The sequence below is a fragment of the Dromiciops gliroides genome, chromosome 6 (assembly GCF_019393635.1).
Source record: "Dromiciops gliroides isolate mDroGli1 chromosome 6, mDroGli1.pri, whole genome shotgun sequence".
Classification (NCBI taxonomy): Eukaryota; Metazoa; Chordata; class Mammalia; order Microbiotheria; family Microbiotheriidae; genus Dromiciops; species Dromiciops gliroides.
Genome location: NC_057866.1, coordinates 14,713,466 through 14,731,937, shown reverse-complemented (window position 1 = coordinate 14,731,937; position 18,472 = coordinate 14,713,466). Strand labels below are relative to the sequence as shown.

Sequence of the window (18,472 nt, the reverse complement as noted above, 5' to 3'; positions counted from 1 at the left end):
AGTTTCATCATATAGAGGAAGGCAGCATTAAAAAACACAATCTTTACTATGTGAGAAACACACAGTGTGCTACTGTCTCATCTTATCCTAGGTTCTTTGTTATTTTTGAGGATCCCACCATCCTCCCAATCGCCCAGGCTCATAACCTATGATTCATCCCATAGACAAGCAATTTGATATAGGTTGTACATATGCAATCATACAAAATATATTTTCATATTAATCGTGTAAAAAAGGCATACATGTACATACACATACACACACATGAACCCCAAGAAAAAACTTTAAGAAAGTATGCTTCAATTTGCATTCGGACTCCACTTCTTTCTTTGGCATTGGATAGCATTTTTCATCATGAGTTCTTCTGAATTGTAATACATTACTGTATTACTAAGAATAGCTAAGTCATTCACAGTTGATCAGAAAATATTGTTACTGTGTGCAATTTTCTTCTGGTTCTTCTCACTTCACTTAAGATCAGTTCATATCAGCCTTTCCAATTTTTCTGAAAGCATCCTGTTTGTAATTTCTTATAGCACAATAGCACTTCACCACAAGAATGTGCCGTGACTTGTTCAGCTATTCCCCAGCTAATGGGCATCTCTTCAATTTCTAATTTTTTGCCACCACAAAAGCTGCTATGAATATTTTTGTACATACATGTTATTTTTCCTTTTTCTCTCACATTTTTAATGTCTTTATTTGCTGGGTCAAAGAGTATGCATAATTTTATAGCCCTGGGCAAGTCGCTTAACCTTCATTGCCCCACAAAACAAAAACAAAAGCAAAAGATTATGGTAAGGAATCTATAAATGCCCATATATCTGAGTTATTATTTGGTTATTAACTATTTTGAACAGTAGTAGTTTGTATTTTAGTTTTGTGAATTATATATCCATAGTTTTGAAAACCACGAATCTTAAGTATGATGTGTTAAGTAAATAATTTTGTGCTGCATCCTACCATTCATACATATGTATATATGCATACATGTATATATCAGACATGTACATATATGTATACATTCATACAATGTATGCCCAAATATCCCGTATATGCCATATATTATATACATCACATATTACTATTACATCTGAGTTATATACATATGCAAATACCTATAACTGAATTCATATCTACCTATTTACCTATCTATTCATTCCTGCAATGAAGCAAATGAGAAAAAAATATTATATTTAGGGCTCATTTATTTTATTGCTTTTTCCATGGCATATATATATATATATGTAGTTGTTTTAAAAAATGTGTGATTCATATATTATTCTATTTATAAAATGTTACTTTGTGATTTTTCAAGTAGATCTAGCTTTTTGTTGTGGAAAGCACAGTTAACAAAAAACCAAATTTAGTTAGTCTTCATTTTGGATAAAAATGAAAATTGCATGGATGTCCCTCATGGGCTCTCAGAGACCCAAATGATGAGGAACTGATGGACACTCTTAACAAGACTAATGGGAAAACTCAATTTCCTTGTTATGTGTGAAAGGTACCACTCCTCATCTAATTATTCTCAAGAGAAGGGCCATAGAACTTACAACAGCCAGAGATGATGTCCCACCTTGGCTACTGTGGATGGTGAAGGGGCTAGTTTTTGAAAGGTCTTTTAATAAGCACATTTCTCCAGTCAGTCATATAAGAAACACCAACTATATCATAGAAGCCAGCAGCTTAATGTGTAATAACTTTCATTCCTTCTCTGCTCTTAGGAGTCTGTTAACTTAGTGAGGAGACATTAGGATCACTACTATAGTAAGGGCAAAAGTAACACTCTGGAAAGAAAGGAGAAACTCCATACATCCTAATTCACATTTTGGTTGTCTTTTATTTCCCCTTTCCGTCCATCCCCCCCCAGACTGGCCACGTTGCTCACTTGATAAAAGTGTGTAACTTAGATCATGGTTTGATCACTTATGAGTCATTAGTTTCTTAAGAGGCAGTACATATGGATATGTGCTGGCTATCATTTGGATAATGGATTGTGTGCTGGATTTCATTTAAAATGATGAAAAAAAATATTTCTCCAGTAGTTACTTCCTATGAGACCCTAGGTAAGTCATAAGTTATCCTTTCTAAAATAAGGAAAATAATACTTGTGGATGTACCTTGAAGTGTTAATGTGAGGCTTTAAAGAGATGGTGTATGAATCTCAAGATCAAAATAAATGCCTGCTATTTTAATAGTGGTGGTGGTGGTGATAATGATGGTAGTAGAGTAAGAGTAGTAGAAGCAATAGTGGTACTATCACTTTGTTCTACAAATACAGATCTACTGTCTAATTATAATTAGATGCAAGTGTGCAGTGCGTGCTGTTAGTCAAAGGGAGAATTTGGTCCAAAGGATAAATATTGCAAAGCAACTGGGGGAGAATTAAGGAATTAAGGAGGCTTGGGTTTTAGTTTGAAACCTGTCATTGCCCTGTGTTTCCACATCTTATCTGTCAAAGGGGAATGATAGAGGAAAGAAGAATCTAAGGGCAAATGATAACAGTGTCAAGATCTTTGAAGGTTTGGCGAGTGAAAGAAGGATTGATCTGGTGATGTTTTGCCCTATAGGGAAGAACTAAGGAAAAGGTATGAAAGTTGCAAAGAGGACAATTTAAATTGGGAGTCAGACACGATATGAGCAGCAGCAACAAAATTTCCTAACAATGTGAAATATCATTAAAATGGACTGAGCCAAAATAAGGACTAGAGAATGACTGTCACTGAAGGTCTTCAAGCAAAGACTGAATGACCACTTGTCAGGTGTGTGCTGGATGGATTAGTTGGATGCTCTGTTCAACTCAAAATTCTGTTCTTGGTTCAACAAGTGTGTTTGTGTGTGTGTGTGTGTGTGTGTGTGTGTGTGTATGTGTGTGCGCGTGTGATTGGGGATGGAGAGGAAGTATTAGAGAAACTAGCCAGGCAGTAGAGAAGAGCATATTTGCTCAGTGATATGAGTTATTAGAAAGAAACCTTTATCAGAATTAATTGAATTAAGTTATTGATAAGAGCAGACACCTAGGTAGTAACCCTGCTGAAGATAGGTTTAATCACAGGAGACCTTTGATATTTTATTTATGTTAGATAAGGTTGAGGAAAATATAGAACCCCATGACCAGAGGAAGTTCCTCACATATTATTCTTTGAGAGGCAAAGTTTTAGTGACTAATGAAAACTCCTGACCCCATTTTACATATGAAAGTCATTATTCCCCCTTCTAATTACTTCCCAGAGAAAGTTAAGAGAATTCAGTCGCAAGGATGGGTTGTACATTTGAGCATGATATAGTGAAAGAACACTGGAAGTGAAGTAAAAAGACGTGGATTAAAATCATGTCTCTATCCCTTACTATCCCTTTGGCAACTGTCCTCTTTTTTTCTGCAGGTTCCTCATCTGTAAAATGAGAAAGGTGGATTAAATAGTCTCTAAGGGCCTTTCCATTTCAGAGTCTATGGCTTCAGTTGCTAACCTTTAGAGTTACTTCTGAGAGTTGTGGTTAAAAAAAAAAGACCAAAGTTTGGGTATCCATTAGTGGTTTTTTAAAAATGCCATTGTCATTTCAAAGAACATAGACATAGATTGAATGGCCACATTCCTGTGTCATCCACATTAGCTCTGAACAATGAGAATTCCATATATATATATATATAATTATACACATATATAGATGTGTGTAAAGTATATGCCTATATATGCTATATACTATATATATTTTATATACATATATAGTGAGGGGAAATGAGGAAGAGTAGTTATGATAAATTACAAACTAGCTAAGTAAAGACCATTATATCTTACACACAGGAACATTATAAGATATGGTCTAGTTTGTCATAGTGAAGACCTTGATAATGACCAAAATACTCACTCATCAAACATTTATTAGGCATCTGCTACATGTCAGACATTGTGCTAGGTATGAGGGCTACAAAGACAAAACCAAATTAGTCCTGTCATTGTGCTGGAGCTAGATGATGAAAAAATAATGGAAGGATACAAATATAACAGGGAAGGGACAAAAGCTCAACAAAGGGACTTGCTCAATATGAAGTGAAATCAGCAACAATTCTAAATTGGAATTATCATGATAAGAGAGGGAAAACACACAGGTACTTTCACTCTCTTTGCTTCACCATGGGGTTATGCTGTAGCAGAATGTCCTTTCAGTAAATATATTTTTGGGGGGCAGCTAGGTGGTGCAGTGGATAAAGCACTGGCCCTGGATTCAGGAGGATCTGAGTTCAAATCCAGCCTCAGATACTTGACACTTACTAGCTGTGTGACCTTGGGCAAGTCACTTAACCCTCATTGCCTCACCAAAAATAAAAGGAAGAAAAAAGAAAAAAAGTATTTCTGTGTGTTTATGGAGTGGGCGACTATGTTTGTTAAGCCTGAATATGTGTAGTGTAGGTATTTGGACAATGGTGAAGTTGTAGTTAGTAACTGACTTCATAGCAATTAAACTTGTGTAGTGAGACTGAGTTTGTCTGTCATATGAGTTTAAATGCAGGTGCCTGAGGTGAGGTTTTTTCAGGGTTCATTACATTTAAGTTTGTATGAAAAATTCAGCAAGAGTTCTGACATCTAGAGATGAGTTGTTATGTGAGAAGTTGAGCATGTGTGTTGGAGGAAAGTGTAACAAAAATACAGCAATCTGAAGAGTGTGATAGAACAGTCATTTAGGAAAGGCAACCTACATTCATTTTTTTCTACGTGTATGCATATGTGTGTATGTGTGTCTGTGTATGTGTCAAAAAAATCAGTCATAATATCTTAAGAAATCTTAAGAGAAAGCTGCCCAGATCTTTAAGAATCAGAAACCTGAATGGAAATAGAATCTACCACTCACTTCCTTATAGAAACCTCAAAATGAAAACTCTGGAATATTATAAAGAAAATCTAGAGCTTCCAGGTAAAAGGGAAAAAAAATGCCATATACAGGCAGAAGGAAAGACTTGAAGTACCAAGGAGCCATAGTCAGGGTCATATATGATTTAGCAGCTACTCCCAAAAGGAATGGAGAGCTTGGAAAATGATATTCTATAAGGCAAAATAACTTACCTATAAAAACTGAGTATAATCCTTCAGGGGAAAATGTATATTTAGTGAAACAGAGGACTTCCAAGAATTCCTAATTGGGGGGAGGGGAATGGATTTGTATTGAAATTTTGAAGTTTTAAACTCTAGTTAAGAAATATAAACAGGTAAACATGAATAAACAATGATAAAGGAACAAGCAGATAAACTTCTTACATTCTAATATGGAGAGATGATATATATTTCCCTTCTAAACCCTATCATTTTTTTGGTTTTTTTTTAAGTATTTTATTATTTTCCAGTTACATATAAGGATAGTTTTCAACATTTATTTTCATAGGACTTTTAGTTCCAAATTTTTCTCCCACCCTCCCTTCCCTCCCTCCTCCCCAAGATGGAAAGCAGTCTGATATAGGTTATATATGTACAATCACATTAAACATATTTCTACATTAGTCATCTTGTGAAAGAAGAAACAGAGCACAAGGGGAAAACCTTAAAAAAGAAGGAAAAAAAAACAGTCCAAAAGTAAAAACAGTATGTGAACCACATGCTGCATTCATAATCCACAGTTCTTTTTTCTGGATGTTGAGAACATTTTCTATCATGAGTTCTTTGAAACTGTTTTTTAACGTTGCACTTCTGAGTAAAGCCAAGTCTATCACCATTGTCACACAATGTTGCTGTTACTATGTACAATGTTCTCCTGGTTCTACTCCTCTCAGTCAGCATCAGTTCATGTAAGTCCTTCTAGTAAATCCTATCATTATTAAAGGATATAGGGGGAGTCTAATTAGATGAGGTCTAGAAGAAGTTCTGTTATGTCTTGATGAGCTTAATACAAGAAGAGGGGAAAAAAGGAGGAAGAGGAATGAATGTACTGAGGAGAGGAAAGAAGATTGGGGGAAATTATCTCAGAAAATCAAGGAGTAGGAGACACTGAGGGGAGTGACTAATTTATGACCATCATTCTCATCTGAGCTGCTCAATGAGGGGAAAACACATACACAGAATTATGTACAGAAATATATTTAACTTTACAGGAAAAGAAGAGAGAAAGGAGACAAAGAAGAAAGGTGAATTAGAGAGAGGCTAGACTAAAGAAATGAATTTTTGCTGTGTCATTTCAATAGCCATGACACCATTTGGAGCTTTTTAGCAAAGATACTGGAGTGGTTTGTTATTTCTTCCTCCAGCTCATTTTACAGATAAGGAGACTGAGGCAAATAGCTTAAGTGATTTGCACAGAGTCACACAACTAGTGAGTGTCTGAGGCTGTATTTAAAATCCAGGAAGACTCTGGGCCCAGAGCTCTATCCTCTGCACCACCTAACTGCCCTAAGAGGAGGATTAACCATAAGCGAAACAAAGAATAAAGATGTGCAAAAATATTTCTAGTTCTTTTCAAGTGAAAAAGAATGTCAATCTGAGGAGGTGCTAATAAATTGGAAGATAATTGAATAAATTATGGTATATAAAAATTAAGGAAAACTATTATGCTGTAAGAAATGATGAAAGGGATGGTTAAAGAAAAATGACTTTGAAAGACTTAGGGACTCTGATCAGTAAAAAGATCAACTATCATTACAAATAACTTATACTGAAGCATCCTACCAACCTTCTGATAAGGAGGTGAAGGATTCATTACATAATGAAACATTTTTTGGACATGGCCAATGTAGATTATTTTTTTCCTAGACAATCCTTATTTTTAATAGTGATTTGATTTTTTTCTTTTCTTCTGATTTGGAATAGGGGAAGAAGGGGAATGAGAGAAAAAATTTTGCTGATAAAAAATAAAAATATATTTTAAAAAAGAAGGAATTGATATCTTTACAAAATTAGATGCCTTTAAATCTAGAGAAAACTATCAAGGATTAGACACATAATGGAAATTCTTTAAATGCCCTATCATCACTATTTCTTTTTTTAGAATTATATCATTATTTTGCTCACTTTTCCCATATTACTTGGAAACTAATTGATAGTCAAAAAACGTATGACCCTTACTTGCTTGTATGTACAACCCAGCCATTTAGCTTTTCCTTCTTTGAATTTGTCTTTCTTCACACTTGCCAGCTAGGACTTTTTTGGGGTCATCTGCCCAACCACAACTAATAAAAATAATAATGATATTTTATAGTGCTTACTACGTGTCAGGTACTGTGCTAAGTGATTTACATATATTATTATCTCATTTCATCCTTACAAGGATGTTAATGTGGAAACATAAAGAGAAGGTGTGACTTGCCCAGTTGGAAGGTGACTGAGGTTGGATTTGAACATACATTTTTCTACCTCTAGACCCAATGCTCTATCCATTGCACTACCTAGCAGTAGAACACTTGCCTTTATAGTAAAAAGACTCTACAGTATCTCCAGATGGTAGCTAACTAATGGCTCAGCTCTAGAACCAGCATCTCCCTCTTTAGCATCATCAGTTCTAGTCTCAGCTCTAACACAGATAAGACCTCATTTTTGTTTCTGGATTTTTTTTAATGGAACAGATTTCTTTTCATGACTCCCCTCGGCATTTTAGCCTTCTTTTTGTCTCTCTTTCTTCTACTCATGCTATATTTCCCTTTTTGATAGTTAACAGGGCACCAGCAAATATGGTCAACTTCACCATCATCACAGAATTTCTCCTCATGGAATTTGCCAACATCCGAGTGCTTCAGATCTTACATGCAATGTTTTTTCTCCTGGTTTATTTAGCAACATTAATGGGGAATTTTCTCACCATCACTGCAGTAGTCACTGATCAACAACTCCATGCTCCAATGTACTTTTTTCTAAGCAATTTATCCCTGTTGGATATCTGTTATATCTCAGTCACTCTTCCCAAATTCATTGTTAACACCCTGATAGGCTCTCAATCCATCTCCCTTCTTGGATGCACTGCTCAGATCTTCTTCTTTCTCTTCTTTGGATCAACAGAATTTGCTTTCCTCATGACCATGTCCTATGACCGATTTGTGGCCATTTGCCATCCCTTGCACTACGGGATCATCATGACACCAGCCCGGTGCCTTTGGGCAGCACTTGGTTCATGGCTCACTGGGATTGTCTATTCTGCCCTACACACGGGGAACATGTTTCGCTTGCCCTTCTCAGGGTCCAATGTGATCCACCAATTTTTCTGTGATATACCACAAGTATTGAAGGTTGCGACCTCTTCTGTGTACAATGCTGAATATGTCCTCCTTGCTATAAGTTCATGTTTTCTATTATTGTGTTTTGCCTTTTTAATTGTATCATATGCTCACATTTTCTCCAGTGTGCTTAAGATCCCCTCTGTGGAAGGACGTTACAAAGCCTTATCTACTTGCTCCCCTCACTTGATTGTCCTTCTCTTATTTCTTCTTTCTGCAATTATTGCGGTCCTGGGACCAACATCAGATAAATCATCCATTCAGACCCTTCTCATTGCAATGGCTTACACAGTACTGCCCCCATTCATGAACCCCATCATTTACAGCCTGAGAAACCAGAAGATCAAAGTCGTGCTGCTTAGGATAATCAAGATGGCATTATTTCCTAGGAAGGGTGTTTCTAACCCTGAGAAACCTAAGAAGACAACAAATATGCAGCTGGGCTGCTGAATATGCAAGATGGCACAACTACTAGATAAAAAATAAAGCAAATAGTTAATATTTTTATCTAAAATATGACTAAAGAACAAATGAAAGGTTAGAAATTATTCCATGGAATTGAATGAATCAACTATTTAAAGTGAACACAATATGTATTTGGTGATGCTGCCTTTATCTCGTCTAATTCATCCAACCATAAAGAAGCTATTATCTTCAGAGGCTTGAGACGAGCATCGATTATGTTCATGGACCCCAGGAGCCCATTTCAAACTAAAATCATCAACAAATGACAGCAGATATATTCTTCCTGAAACATATTTGTCACTTTTCTTTTACATCTCTTCTTTTCCTAACAGAATTCTATGGGCCTCTTATAGCAATCACCAATTTGTGTATTAAAACTTCCTCATCCTCAGTAATCTGTGGCAGATTTTACTTCTTGTATGAAGTTATCCTTAATGCAAGCACTAAATTGTCTTTACTGAGACTCTCTCCACATATATATGTATATACAACATATGTGCATATGTGTATATATACATATATGTTTGTATGTATGTATGCATATATACATATATGTATACACATTTTGTATTTTTTTGTTTGTTAGAGTCCAGTCTTCCCACCAGTGGTGAATATTAGATGTTAAGCCTTACTTGACCCCCATAACTATTCGATAACAAAAGTTTTACAAATTTCCTACAGGCTCATGTCTGTCTTGTTACTTGTAAGATTCTCAGCCTTCTTTTCACTCCTTCCAAATAAAAAAGTGAAATAAAAATTTACAGTAGCAAATATATATGTGTGTGTGTGTGTGTGTGTGTGTGTGTGATATATATGAAGAGAGAGATGAAGGAAAAAAATGAATTTTCTATCCCAAAGAGGAAAATATACATTTAAGTCCCAATTATCTATACTTCCCTCAAATGTTTTGAATCAAACCACACTTGAGAAGGCTCCTCCAAAAATAAAACTAGTCCACGTGACTAGTTTTAGCTCATTAAATGTTAAGGAAAATAATGTACATCTGTTCAAAAAAAGTAAGACAAGAAGGAAAGAAGAAAGGAAAGAAGGAAGGAAGGAAGGAAGGAAGGAAGGAAGGAAGGAAGGAAGGAAGGAAGGAAGGAAGGAAGGAAGGAAGGAAGGAAGGAAGGAAGGGAAGAATACTCATTTTGAAGCTGTCCAACTTTCCTTACATGAGGGTAAATATTTTATTTCCAAATAAAAATAAAAGAAAACATAAAACATTAAAAACTCAAATACCATTCTATAGTACCCCTACCCACCCTCAAAAACTTGTGAGTACTTTCTGAATGGGAATTGACACTTAGGATCTATGAAAATTCTACCCCTCATCCTTTGCAAAAAGTTGAAATAAACAACTATGGTTTTTCATTTTGAGAGAAGAGACTATCCTGTCCTGTGCCTCTGTTCAGTGAGGGGTTATATATGGATACTAAGATTCTTCTCACCTCCAAAATATATGCTTTTTTTCTGTGGAGTGTTTGTGTATGTGCATGTGTGTGTGTGTGTGTGTGTGTGTGTGTGTGTGTGAGAGAGAGAGAGAGAGAGAGAGAGAGAGAGAGAGAGAGAGAGAGAGAGAGAGAGAGAGAGAGAGAGAGGAAATTTGCTATTTTCTTTTTTTGTGTGCAAAATTTGCTCTTTTCAATTGGATTAGAAATTAATTTAGTGATGACCTAATAGAGCAGATTGATTCCATGGTGCCATATATGAGACAAACCACCTGGATGAAAAAATAAAAATCAAACAAAACCCAAGGAAAATCAGTTGATCGTCCAGTTTTTGCTGCTTCATGATTAGATTGAAACCTTTTCCCAATATGATGGTGCTGGACATAATCCTTTGAGGTCTGATCATCCCCTCTAATCAATTATATACCATGGGTTACATTTTCTGGTTGCTTTAACATAAATAAAAAATGGAAAATCTGAGTCTTAAGTAAGAAACTTTATTAAAATAACCCAGCACTTGTGGTGACTTTTGTACTGTGCTCACTTTTGGGGTTGCTTGTGTTCTTGCTTTCATCATCACTGTCATTGTCATCATCCTAGTTTTTATATGTATATAGGCAGTTTCACTCAGTCCAGAACTTAGCCCATCATTGTAAGGGTCCTTTGGCAGAGCCACTGGGGCTACCAAAGGGATGAATCATGAGTGCTGTTGAGTGCAATCTGAAGAGGCAAAAGATGTGAAAACTCTTTGAAAATCCGAGTCCCTTTGTTCTGTAAGTGTGCAAGACTGAGTAGAACGTACATAATGAGTCTCCTGGATGCTTTTCGGAGGCACTGAGTGCCTGGACATTCTCTGCCTTCTGACACAGTGCTCCCCACAACTAACTCCACCAAGTCCTCACTGGAGCCTGCCACAACCTTAGCCTTGGAAACAGAAGGTTGTGAAGCGCACTAACATGGTAGCTCTTATTTTGATAGTGAAGGCCAAGGAACAAAGCCTACTTGTATAAGACTGACTTCCTTGGTGGAGATTGGTCACTCAATCTTCCATGCCAGTGTAAAAGGTGGAGCTGTTGAGAGCTTGGGAGAGAAGAAATCCTTGCACTTTTGGCATCTATTCAAGGGGAAAGAAATGGGATTTTATATTCTCTTCAGAGAAAGTTCCTTGAAGGGATATAAAAAGTCTGGAAGGAAGCCAATATGTAGAGAATCTTGTACCTCTGTCATAGCCCTGTCCCCAACTTAGTATACTAAAGTCTTCATGGATTTGCCTATTGAGTGAGATCTAGGACTCTCTCTCAATCTCTCTCTATCTCTGTCTCTCTTTTTCTCTCTCCCCTTTGGTTGAACTGAGATAGCTTCCTTCCAGTGGGAGAGCTCATTAGTTTTGTGTATTGTCTAGTGTATTCTCATTTGTATACCTTCCCCTGTTGCTGTTGACTATCAGCCTGAATAAATGAATTTACTTGCTAGTAACTACATGTGCTCTTTCTTGAGTTGACATTTGGTAGAAAGGGAGTCAAGCCTTGGATTTAGCTTGTGTCACTCCTTCTTTGATAACTGACAGCAATCAGGAATACACCTTGAACCTAACAAAATATACTCAAGATTTTATATATATTACATATAACATAAACATTATAGTATATTTTATATATACATTATATACACACAGAGATAGATACAGATAGGTAGGTAGTGTGGTGATTAAAATTATATAGGATCACCCTATTACTGTCCCAAGTTTTAGGGAAAATTAGCTGGGGTTTTAATATGTAGCTACTTAGAAATTAGAGGCCACTGCACCAGTTTGGGGCATTAAGCATTTATTGTTTGTTTGTTGGTTGGTTTTTGCTGGGCAATGTGTGTTAAGTGACTTTCCCAGGGTCACACAGCTAGTAAGTGTCAAGTGTCTGAGGCCGGATTTGAACTCAGGTCCTCCTGAATCCAGGGCCAGTGCTCTATCCACTGCGCCACCTAGCTGCCCACATTAAGCATTTATTAAAGCATATTAAATATTAGTAAAGAGAGGGTCTCAGACACTTGACACTCACTAGCTGTGTGATCCTGGGCAAGTCACTTAACCCCAATTGCCTCACAAAAAGGAGGGGGGCACATGGCTCAGAAAGTTAAGAAGGAGAGATAATGAGGAGCCATAGTGGGTGGTGTCTGCCTAGACCAAGTTTCTGGGCCAAGAGATAGTGTGACTGTAAGCTTCTTGCAGGCCAGAGGAGAGCCCGCCCTTACACATTCCTCAAAGCTAATTGGCTAGCATCATTCAAATCTATTGGTTTACTGGATTCGAGGGTGGTTTGGCACAGTGTGTGCTGATGTCAGAGTATGGAGCCCTCTGAGGGGGAAAAGCCTTCAGCTAGGTGTGGTTTTAATCCCTATTCACAGTCCAAAGTCCAACCACATTTTCTTTGAAATTCTCCTTACTCTGGGCTGGCCTTAAGAAAGGTCTGGCCAAGCTCTCTGGGTCTCATGGAACCCCATTACTTTCTCACAGTAGCTAGATAGCTAGGTAGATAGATGGATAGATAGAATTCTAATCCAGTACCACTTCTCTCTGAGAAGAGCAGAGAGGCTAGCCTTTGGCCCAACCTTCTCTTTCTCTTCTTGTCAGGAATCAAAGTCTCCCTTGGAGAAGCATGAGCAGACTCCAGAGATTTTGCTCCTAACTTCCCAACAATTCAATCTAAACAAACCCATGTGGACATACATAAACTACAGATGTAAATAATTAGAAAAATATTAATTTCTCATCTATATACAGAACCAATATAATAAAATGACAATTCCACCTAAATTAATTTGGTTATTCAGTGCCATACCAATAAAGAAACCAAAAACTATTTTGTAGAGCAGAAGAAATGATAACAAAATTCATCTGGAAGAATACCACTTCACACCTATTGGATTGACTCATGTGATAGAGAAAGAAAACAATAACCATTGGATTGGATAGGGGAAAATTGGGACACTAATATAGTGTTAGTGGAGTTGTGAACTTATGAGGTAACTTTGTAGAGCAATTTGGAACTATGCACAAAGAGCTATTTTTATAGCTTTGTGTATACCCTTTAATATAGCAATACCATTACTAGGTTTATATCCCAAAGAGATGGGGAAAAAGGGGTTAGGGAATGGTTGAATAAGTTGTGGTATATAATGGTATAAAATAATGAGCATAATGATTTCAGAAAAACCTGGAAATACTTACAATAAATGATGTAAAAGGAAGTAAGTAGAATGAGCACATTGTATACAGTAATATCAATATTTCAAGATAGTCACCTGTGAATGACTTAGCTATTCTCAACAGTACGATGGTCGGGGGGCAGCTAGGTGGCACAGTGGATAAAGCACTGGCCCTGGATTCAGGAGTACCTGAGTTCAAATATGGCCTCAGACACTTGACACTTACTAGCTGTGTGACCATGGGCAAGTCACTGAACCCCAATTGCCCAGCAAAAAACCCAAACCAAACCAAACAAACAAACAAACAAACAAAAATATGATGGTCCAAGGCAATTCCAAAGGACTCATGATGCAAAATGCTATACACATCCAGAGGAAGAACTGATGGAGTCTGAATGTAGATGAAAAGACACTATTTTTCATTTTCTTTCTTTAATTTTTTTGGTTTTTCTTTTCTTTTACAACACACCAATACTGAAATATGTTTTGCATGGTCAAACATGTATAGCCTATATGAAATTGTTTATCTCAGAAAGAAGGGTCAGAAGGGAGGGAAGGAGAGAATTGGGACTTCAGGTCTAGCACTTTATCCACTCTGCCACCTAGCTGCCCTCACTTTACTGAAATTGAATTGTATATAATTATAATGATCAAATTTTCTTTGAAAAGAGAAGGTAACACTTTCCTTTTGCTTTTCAAAAAGTGGAGGATTATGGGTCTATAATATATTTTGAGACTAATTGGTATGTTCCCTAGTTTGGTTAAAATATTTTCCCACCCTCTTTCATTGTTTTTGTAACAGAAAGACAATGAGAAGTATATAAAGAACTGCCTTGAGAGCTAGAAAGACTTGAAATGAAGTTTGCCTCTGAATCCTATAGATTTCATGATCTTGGATAAATCATTAAATCCTTGTGTGTTAGGAAACTCCTTAAGTAAATAAGTTGCAAAGAAGTTGTAGGCTTGCATTGATAGAGCACTTTGTTCACTTTAGAGTTCCCTATCTCAATGAAATTGAAGACCCTTTCCTTATCTCTACCACTACAAGGGAGTTGTTGTTTAGGTGTGTCTGATTCTATATGACTCCATTTAGGGTTTTCTTGGAAAAATACTGGAGTAATTTGTCATTTATTTCTCTAGCTCATTTTTCAGATGAGGAAATTGAGGCAAACCAAATGAAGTGACTTGTTCAGCTTCACACAGATAGTAAGTGTATGAGGCCAGGTTTGAACTCAGAAGATGAGTCTTCTTGACTCCAGACCCAGCACAATATCTCCTGTGACACCTAGCTTTCTGGAAAAGGCAAGGCAAGATGATATATTTGGAAGTATAAATAATGGAAAATTCAAATATATCAATAAATAACTTAAAAAAGAAAATAGTTGGGGCAGCTAGGTGGCGCAGTGGATAGAGCATTGGCTCTGGAGTCAGGAGGACCTGAGTTCAAATCTGACCTCAGACACTTAACACCTACTAGCTGTGTGACCCAGGGCAAGTCACTTAACCCCAATTGCCTCACAAAAAAAGAAAGAAAGAAAGAAAGAAAGAAAGGAAGGAAGGAAGGAAGGAAGGAAGGAAGGAAGGAAGGAAGGAAGGAAGGAAGGAAGGAAGGAAGGAAAGAAGGAAGGAAGGAAGGAAGAAAGAAAGGAAGAAAGAAAGAAAGAAAGGAAGAAAGAAAGAAAGAAAATAATGAAAAGTTTTATATATTAATTTATAAAGTGACATAAATGTTATGTTGTTAGTCATTTTTTAGTATTGTCATATGAAAAAAATTATAAATCACTATTTGTTAGAGAAATGCAACTAAAAACTTTGAGGTACCATATCATGTTTATCAGATTAACTAACAGGACAGAAAAGCAAAGTGACAACTGCTGAAAAAGATGTGGAAAAATAGGGACGTATGCACTGAAGTTTGACTTGTAAACTGGTCCAATCATTCTAGAAAATAATTTGGAACTATGCTCAAAGGTCCATAAAACTGTGAATACCCTTTCACCCAGCAATGCCATTTGTAGGGCTATTTTACAAAGAGATCAAAGAAAAAAGGAAAAGGACAGATATATTAAAAATATTTATAGCACCTCTTTTTGTGATGGTGAAGAATAGAAATTGAGGGGAAGCCCATCAACTGGGGAATGACTGAACAAATTATCATATATTACTGTGATGGAATACTATTGTGCTGTAATAAATTATTAGGAGGATGCTTTTGAAAAATATGAGACATATGAACTGATACAGAGTAAGCTGAGCAGAATTAGGAAAAAGGGAATTAAAATATTTGTTATTTATTACTTTTAACATCAGGAAAAATTGAGCTCTAAATTTTCTCCCTCCTGCTCCTCACCTCTCCCCTGAGAAGGCAAGCAATATGACATCAATTATACATGTGAAATCATGTAAGACATATATCCACATTAGCCATTTCACAAAAAGGAAGAAAAATAAGGAAGTGAAAAAATAATACTTCAATTTGTACTTAGAGTACACTAGTTCTTTCTTTGGAGGTAGAAAGCACCTTTCATCATGAGTCCTTTGGAATTGTCTTGGATCATTATATTGATCAGAGTAATTAAGTAAGTCTTCCATAGTTGATAATCATTACAATATTAGCATTACTAGGTACAATTACCTCTTGGTTCTGCTCACCTCCCTCTGTACCAGTTCATATAAGTCTTCCCCTGTTTTTCTGAAACCATTCCCCTCATCCTTTCTCATAGCACAATCGTTCTTCATCAGTCATATACCCTGGCTTGTTCAGATATTCCTCTATTAATGGGCATCCCCCCAATTCCCAATTCTTTGCCACCATAAAAAGAGCTTCTATAAATATTTTTGTATGGCAAAGTCTTTTTCCTTTTTCTTTGATCTCTTTGGGGTTCAGACCTAAAGAAAGGAATGTTAATAAAAATTTTAAAAGTGAATTATGAATTATTAATAAATGAATTAAACATTTAAAAATAAACTCATTGTGAAATCACAATATCCTGTGATTGAATTGATCATACTACTCACATTTTATTATTACCCTTTACCCCTCTGATTGGACCCACCTCATCCCCACCCCCATTTCCTTTACACTTAACAGTGCCTGGCATATAGTAGGCATTCAATAAATGTTTATTGACTATTGACAATCAGGAAAATGGCAATTAAAAATATTATTTACTTATTTTTGACTTTAAGGAAAAATGTGCTCTAAATTCTCTACCCCCCACCCCGCCCCTCACCTCTTCACTGAGAAAGCAAGAAAATATAATATCAATTATACATGTGAAATCATGTGAGACATATATTCACATTAACCATTTCACAAAAAGGAAAATAATAAGAAAGTGAAAAGAAGATACTTTAATTTGCATTCAGAGTTCATTAGTTCTTTTTTGGAGGTAGAGAGAATCTTTCATCATGAGTCCTTTGGAATTGTCTTGGATCCTTGTGCTGACAAGAGTAATTAAATGTTTCATGGTTGATCATCATTATAATATTACTGTTACTATGTGGAATTATCTTTTGGTTCTGCTCACTTCACTTTGCACCAGTCCATATAAATCTTTCCTTGTTTTTCTGAAACCATTCCCCCCATCATTTCTCATAGCACAATAGTTCTCTATCAGAATTGCACACCACAGCTTATTCAACCATTTCTCAGTTGATGAGCATCCCTCCAATGTCCAATTCTTTGCTACCACAAAAAAGAGTTTCTATAAATATTTTTGCACATGTAAATCCTTTTCCTTTTTCTTTGATCTCTTTGGGGTACATATCTAAAAAAGGAATGTTACATAATAAAATTTTAAAAAGTGAAGTTGGAATTATCAATAAATGAATTAAACACTTAAAAAACAAACTTGTTGTGAAATCATGATATCCTGTGAGATCAAATCTACTATACTACTCACATGTTATTACTACACTCTAACCCTTTGACTGGATCCTCTCACTGGATGGTAGAGTCATGACCTCTAAAAATTTCATTTAATGGGGGAGCCCAACTCAGTTTCCTCCTCATTTACTATCAGCTGTAATGCCTTTGTACTTTTTCTCATGACCTTGTGCTAAAATTTTTTTTTCTAAATCACTATTGATTAGAGAAATGCAATTTAAAATTTGAAAACTTTGTGATGCCATGTCATGTTTGTCAGTTTGACTAATAGGACAGAAAAGCAAAATGACAAATGCTTGAAGGGGTGTGGAAAAACAGGGACACTAATGCACTATTGGTTGAGTTGTGGACTGGTCCAACCATTCTAGAAAATAATTTGGAGCTATGTTCAAAGGCCTATAAACCTATGCACATACACTTTAACCCAGCAATATCCTTTTTAGAACTTTCACAAAGAGATCAAAGAAAAGGGAAAAGGTGCATCTTCCATTCATCTTCCCCACACCCCCCCCACCTTCTTTGTACTTAACAGCGTGTCGGGAATATAGTAGGCATTCATTAAATGTTCACTGACTATTGATTAAGACTCTCATGGACTGAGAGACTCCCAAGAGCCTATACCTTTATGGCAGATATTTTAATGAGTCTAAAGAGAGAATATTTTTCTCAATGTTGTTTATTAAAAAATTATATACTATCTAACAATTCTCAAGAGATGGGCCAGAGAATCACAGCTACCCAAGATATAATTATATTTAACTTGAATACTCAGGTGATTTCAGAACACCTTCTCCAAAGGACACTGCAGAATATATTTCATCAAGTTTTATAACATGTGGATCATCAAAAATCCCTATAATGCCTGTAGGTTCAGAGATTTAGACTTCAGTACCTTGCCATACTTTTAAATATTGCAGTGAGAATGGAATTTATTGGTGAGGAAAGAAATGTCCAGAATGTGTGTAGAATTGTAAGTAGGTAAAGAACCCAATGACAACATAGAGTGGAGTATATACAGCAGAACAAATAACTCAGGTATTTATATTATGATTATGATTATTTTTCTTTGTGACTGGTAAGTTTGCTTAGATGCTTGGTGTGTGAACTGAAAGTCATGGAATGATTTCTATGTAAGTGATTCTTTTTTTTTTGCAAAGGTAGTTTGACATCATACTTTGGGTAGAATGGTAGGTTGGAAATAAGTAAGAACTTAGTCCAAATTCTGCTTCTGGTTCTTATGAACTGTGTAATATTTTTTCCTTCCCACTGAGATTATCT

The 18,472-nt window shown here is 36.1% G+C and overlaps 1 protein-coding gene across 1 annotated transcript; it reads left to right on the top strand.

Annotated features, from left to right (window-relative positions):
- The first annotated feature begins 7,651 nt into the window (after window positions 1-7,651).
- Window positions 7,652-8,641, top strand: LOC122731811 (olfactory receptor 14I1-like). The gene has a single exon (XM_043972083.1). It carries the CDS (start codon window positions 7,652-7,654, stop codon window positions 8,639-8,641), a length of 990 nt encoding a protein of 329 aa, XP_043828018.1.
- The last annotated feature ends 9,831 nt before the right edge of the window (window positions 8,642-18,472 follow it).

Coding starts and splice junctions, on each gene's coding strand:
- LOC122731811 (XM_043972083.1), top strand. CDS start 7,652: ATGGTCAACTTCACCATCATCACAGAATTTCTCCTCATGGAATTTGCC.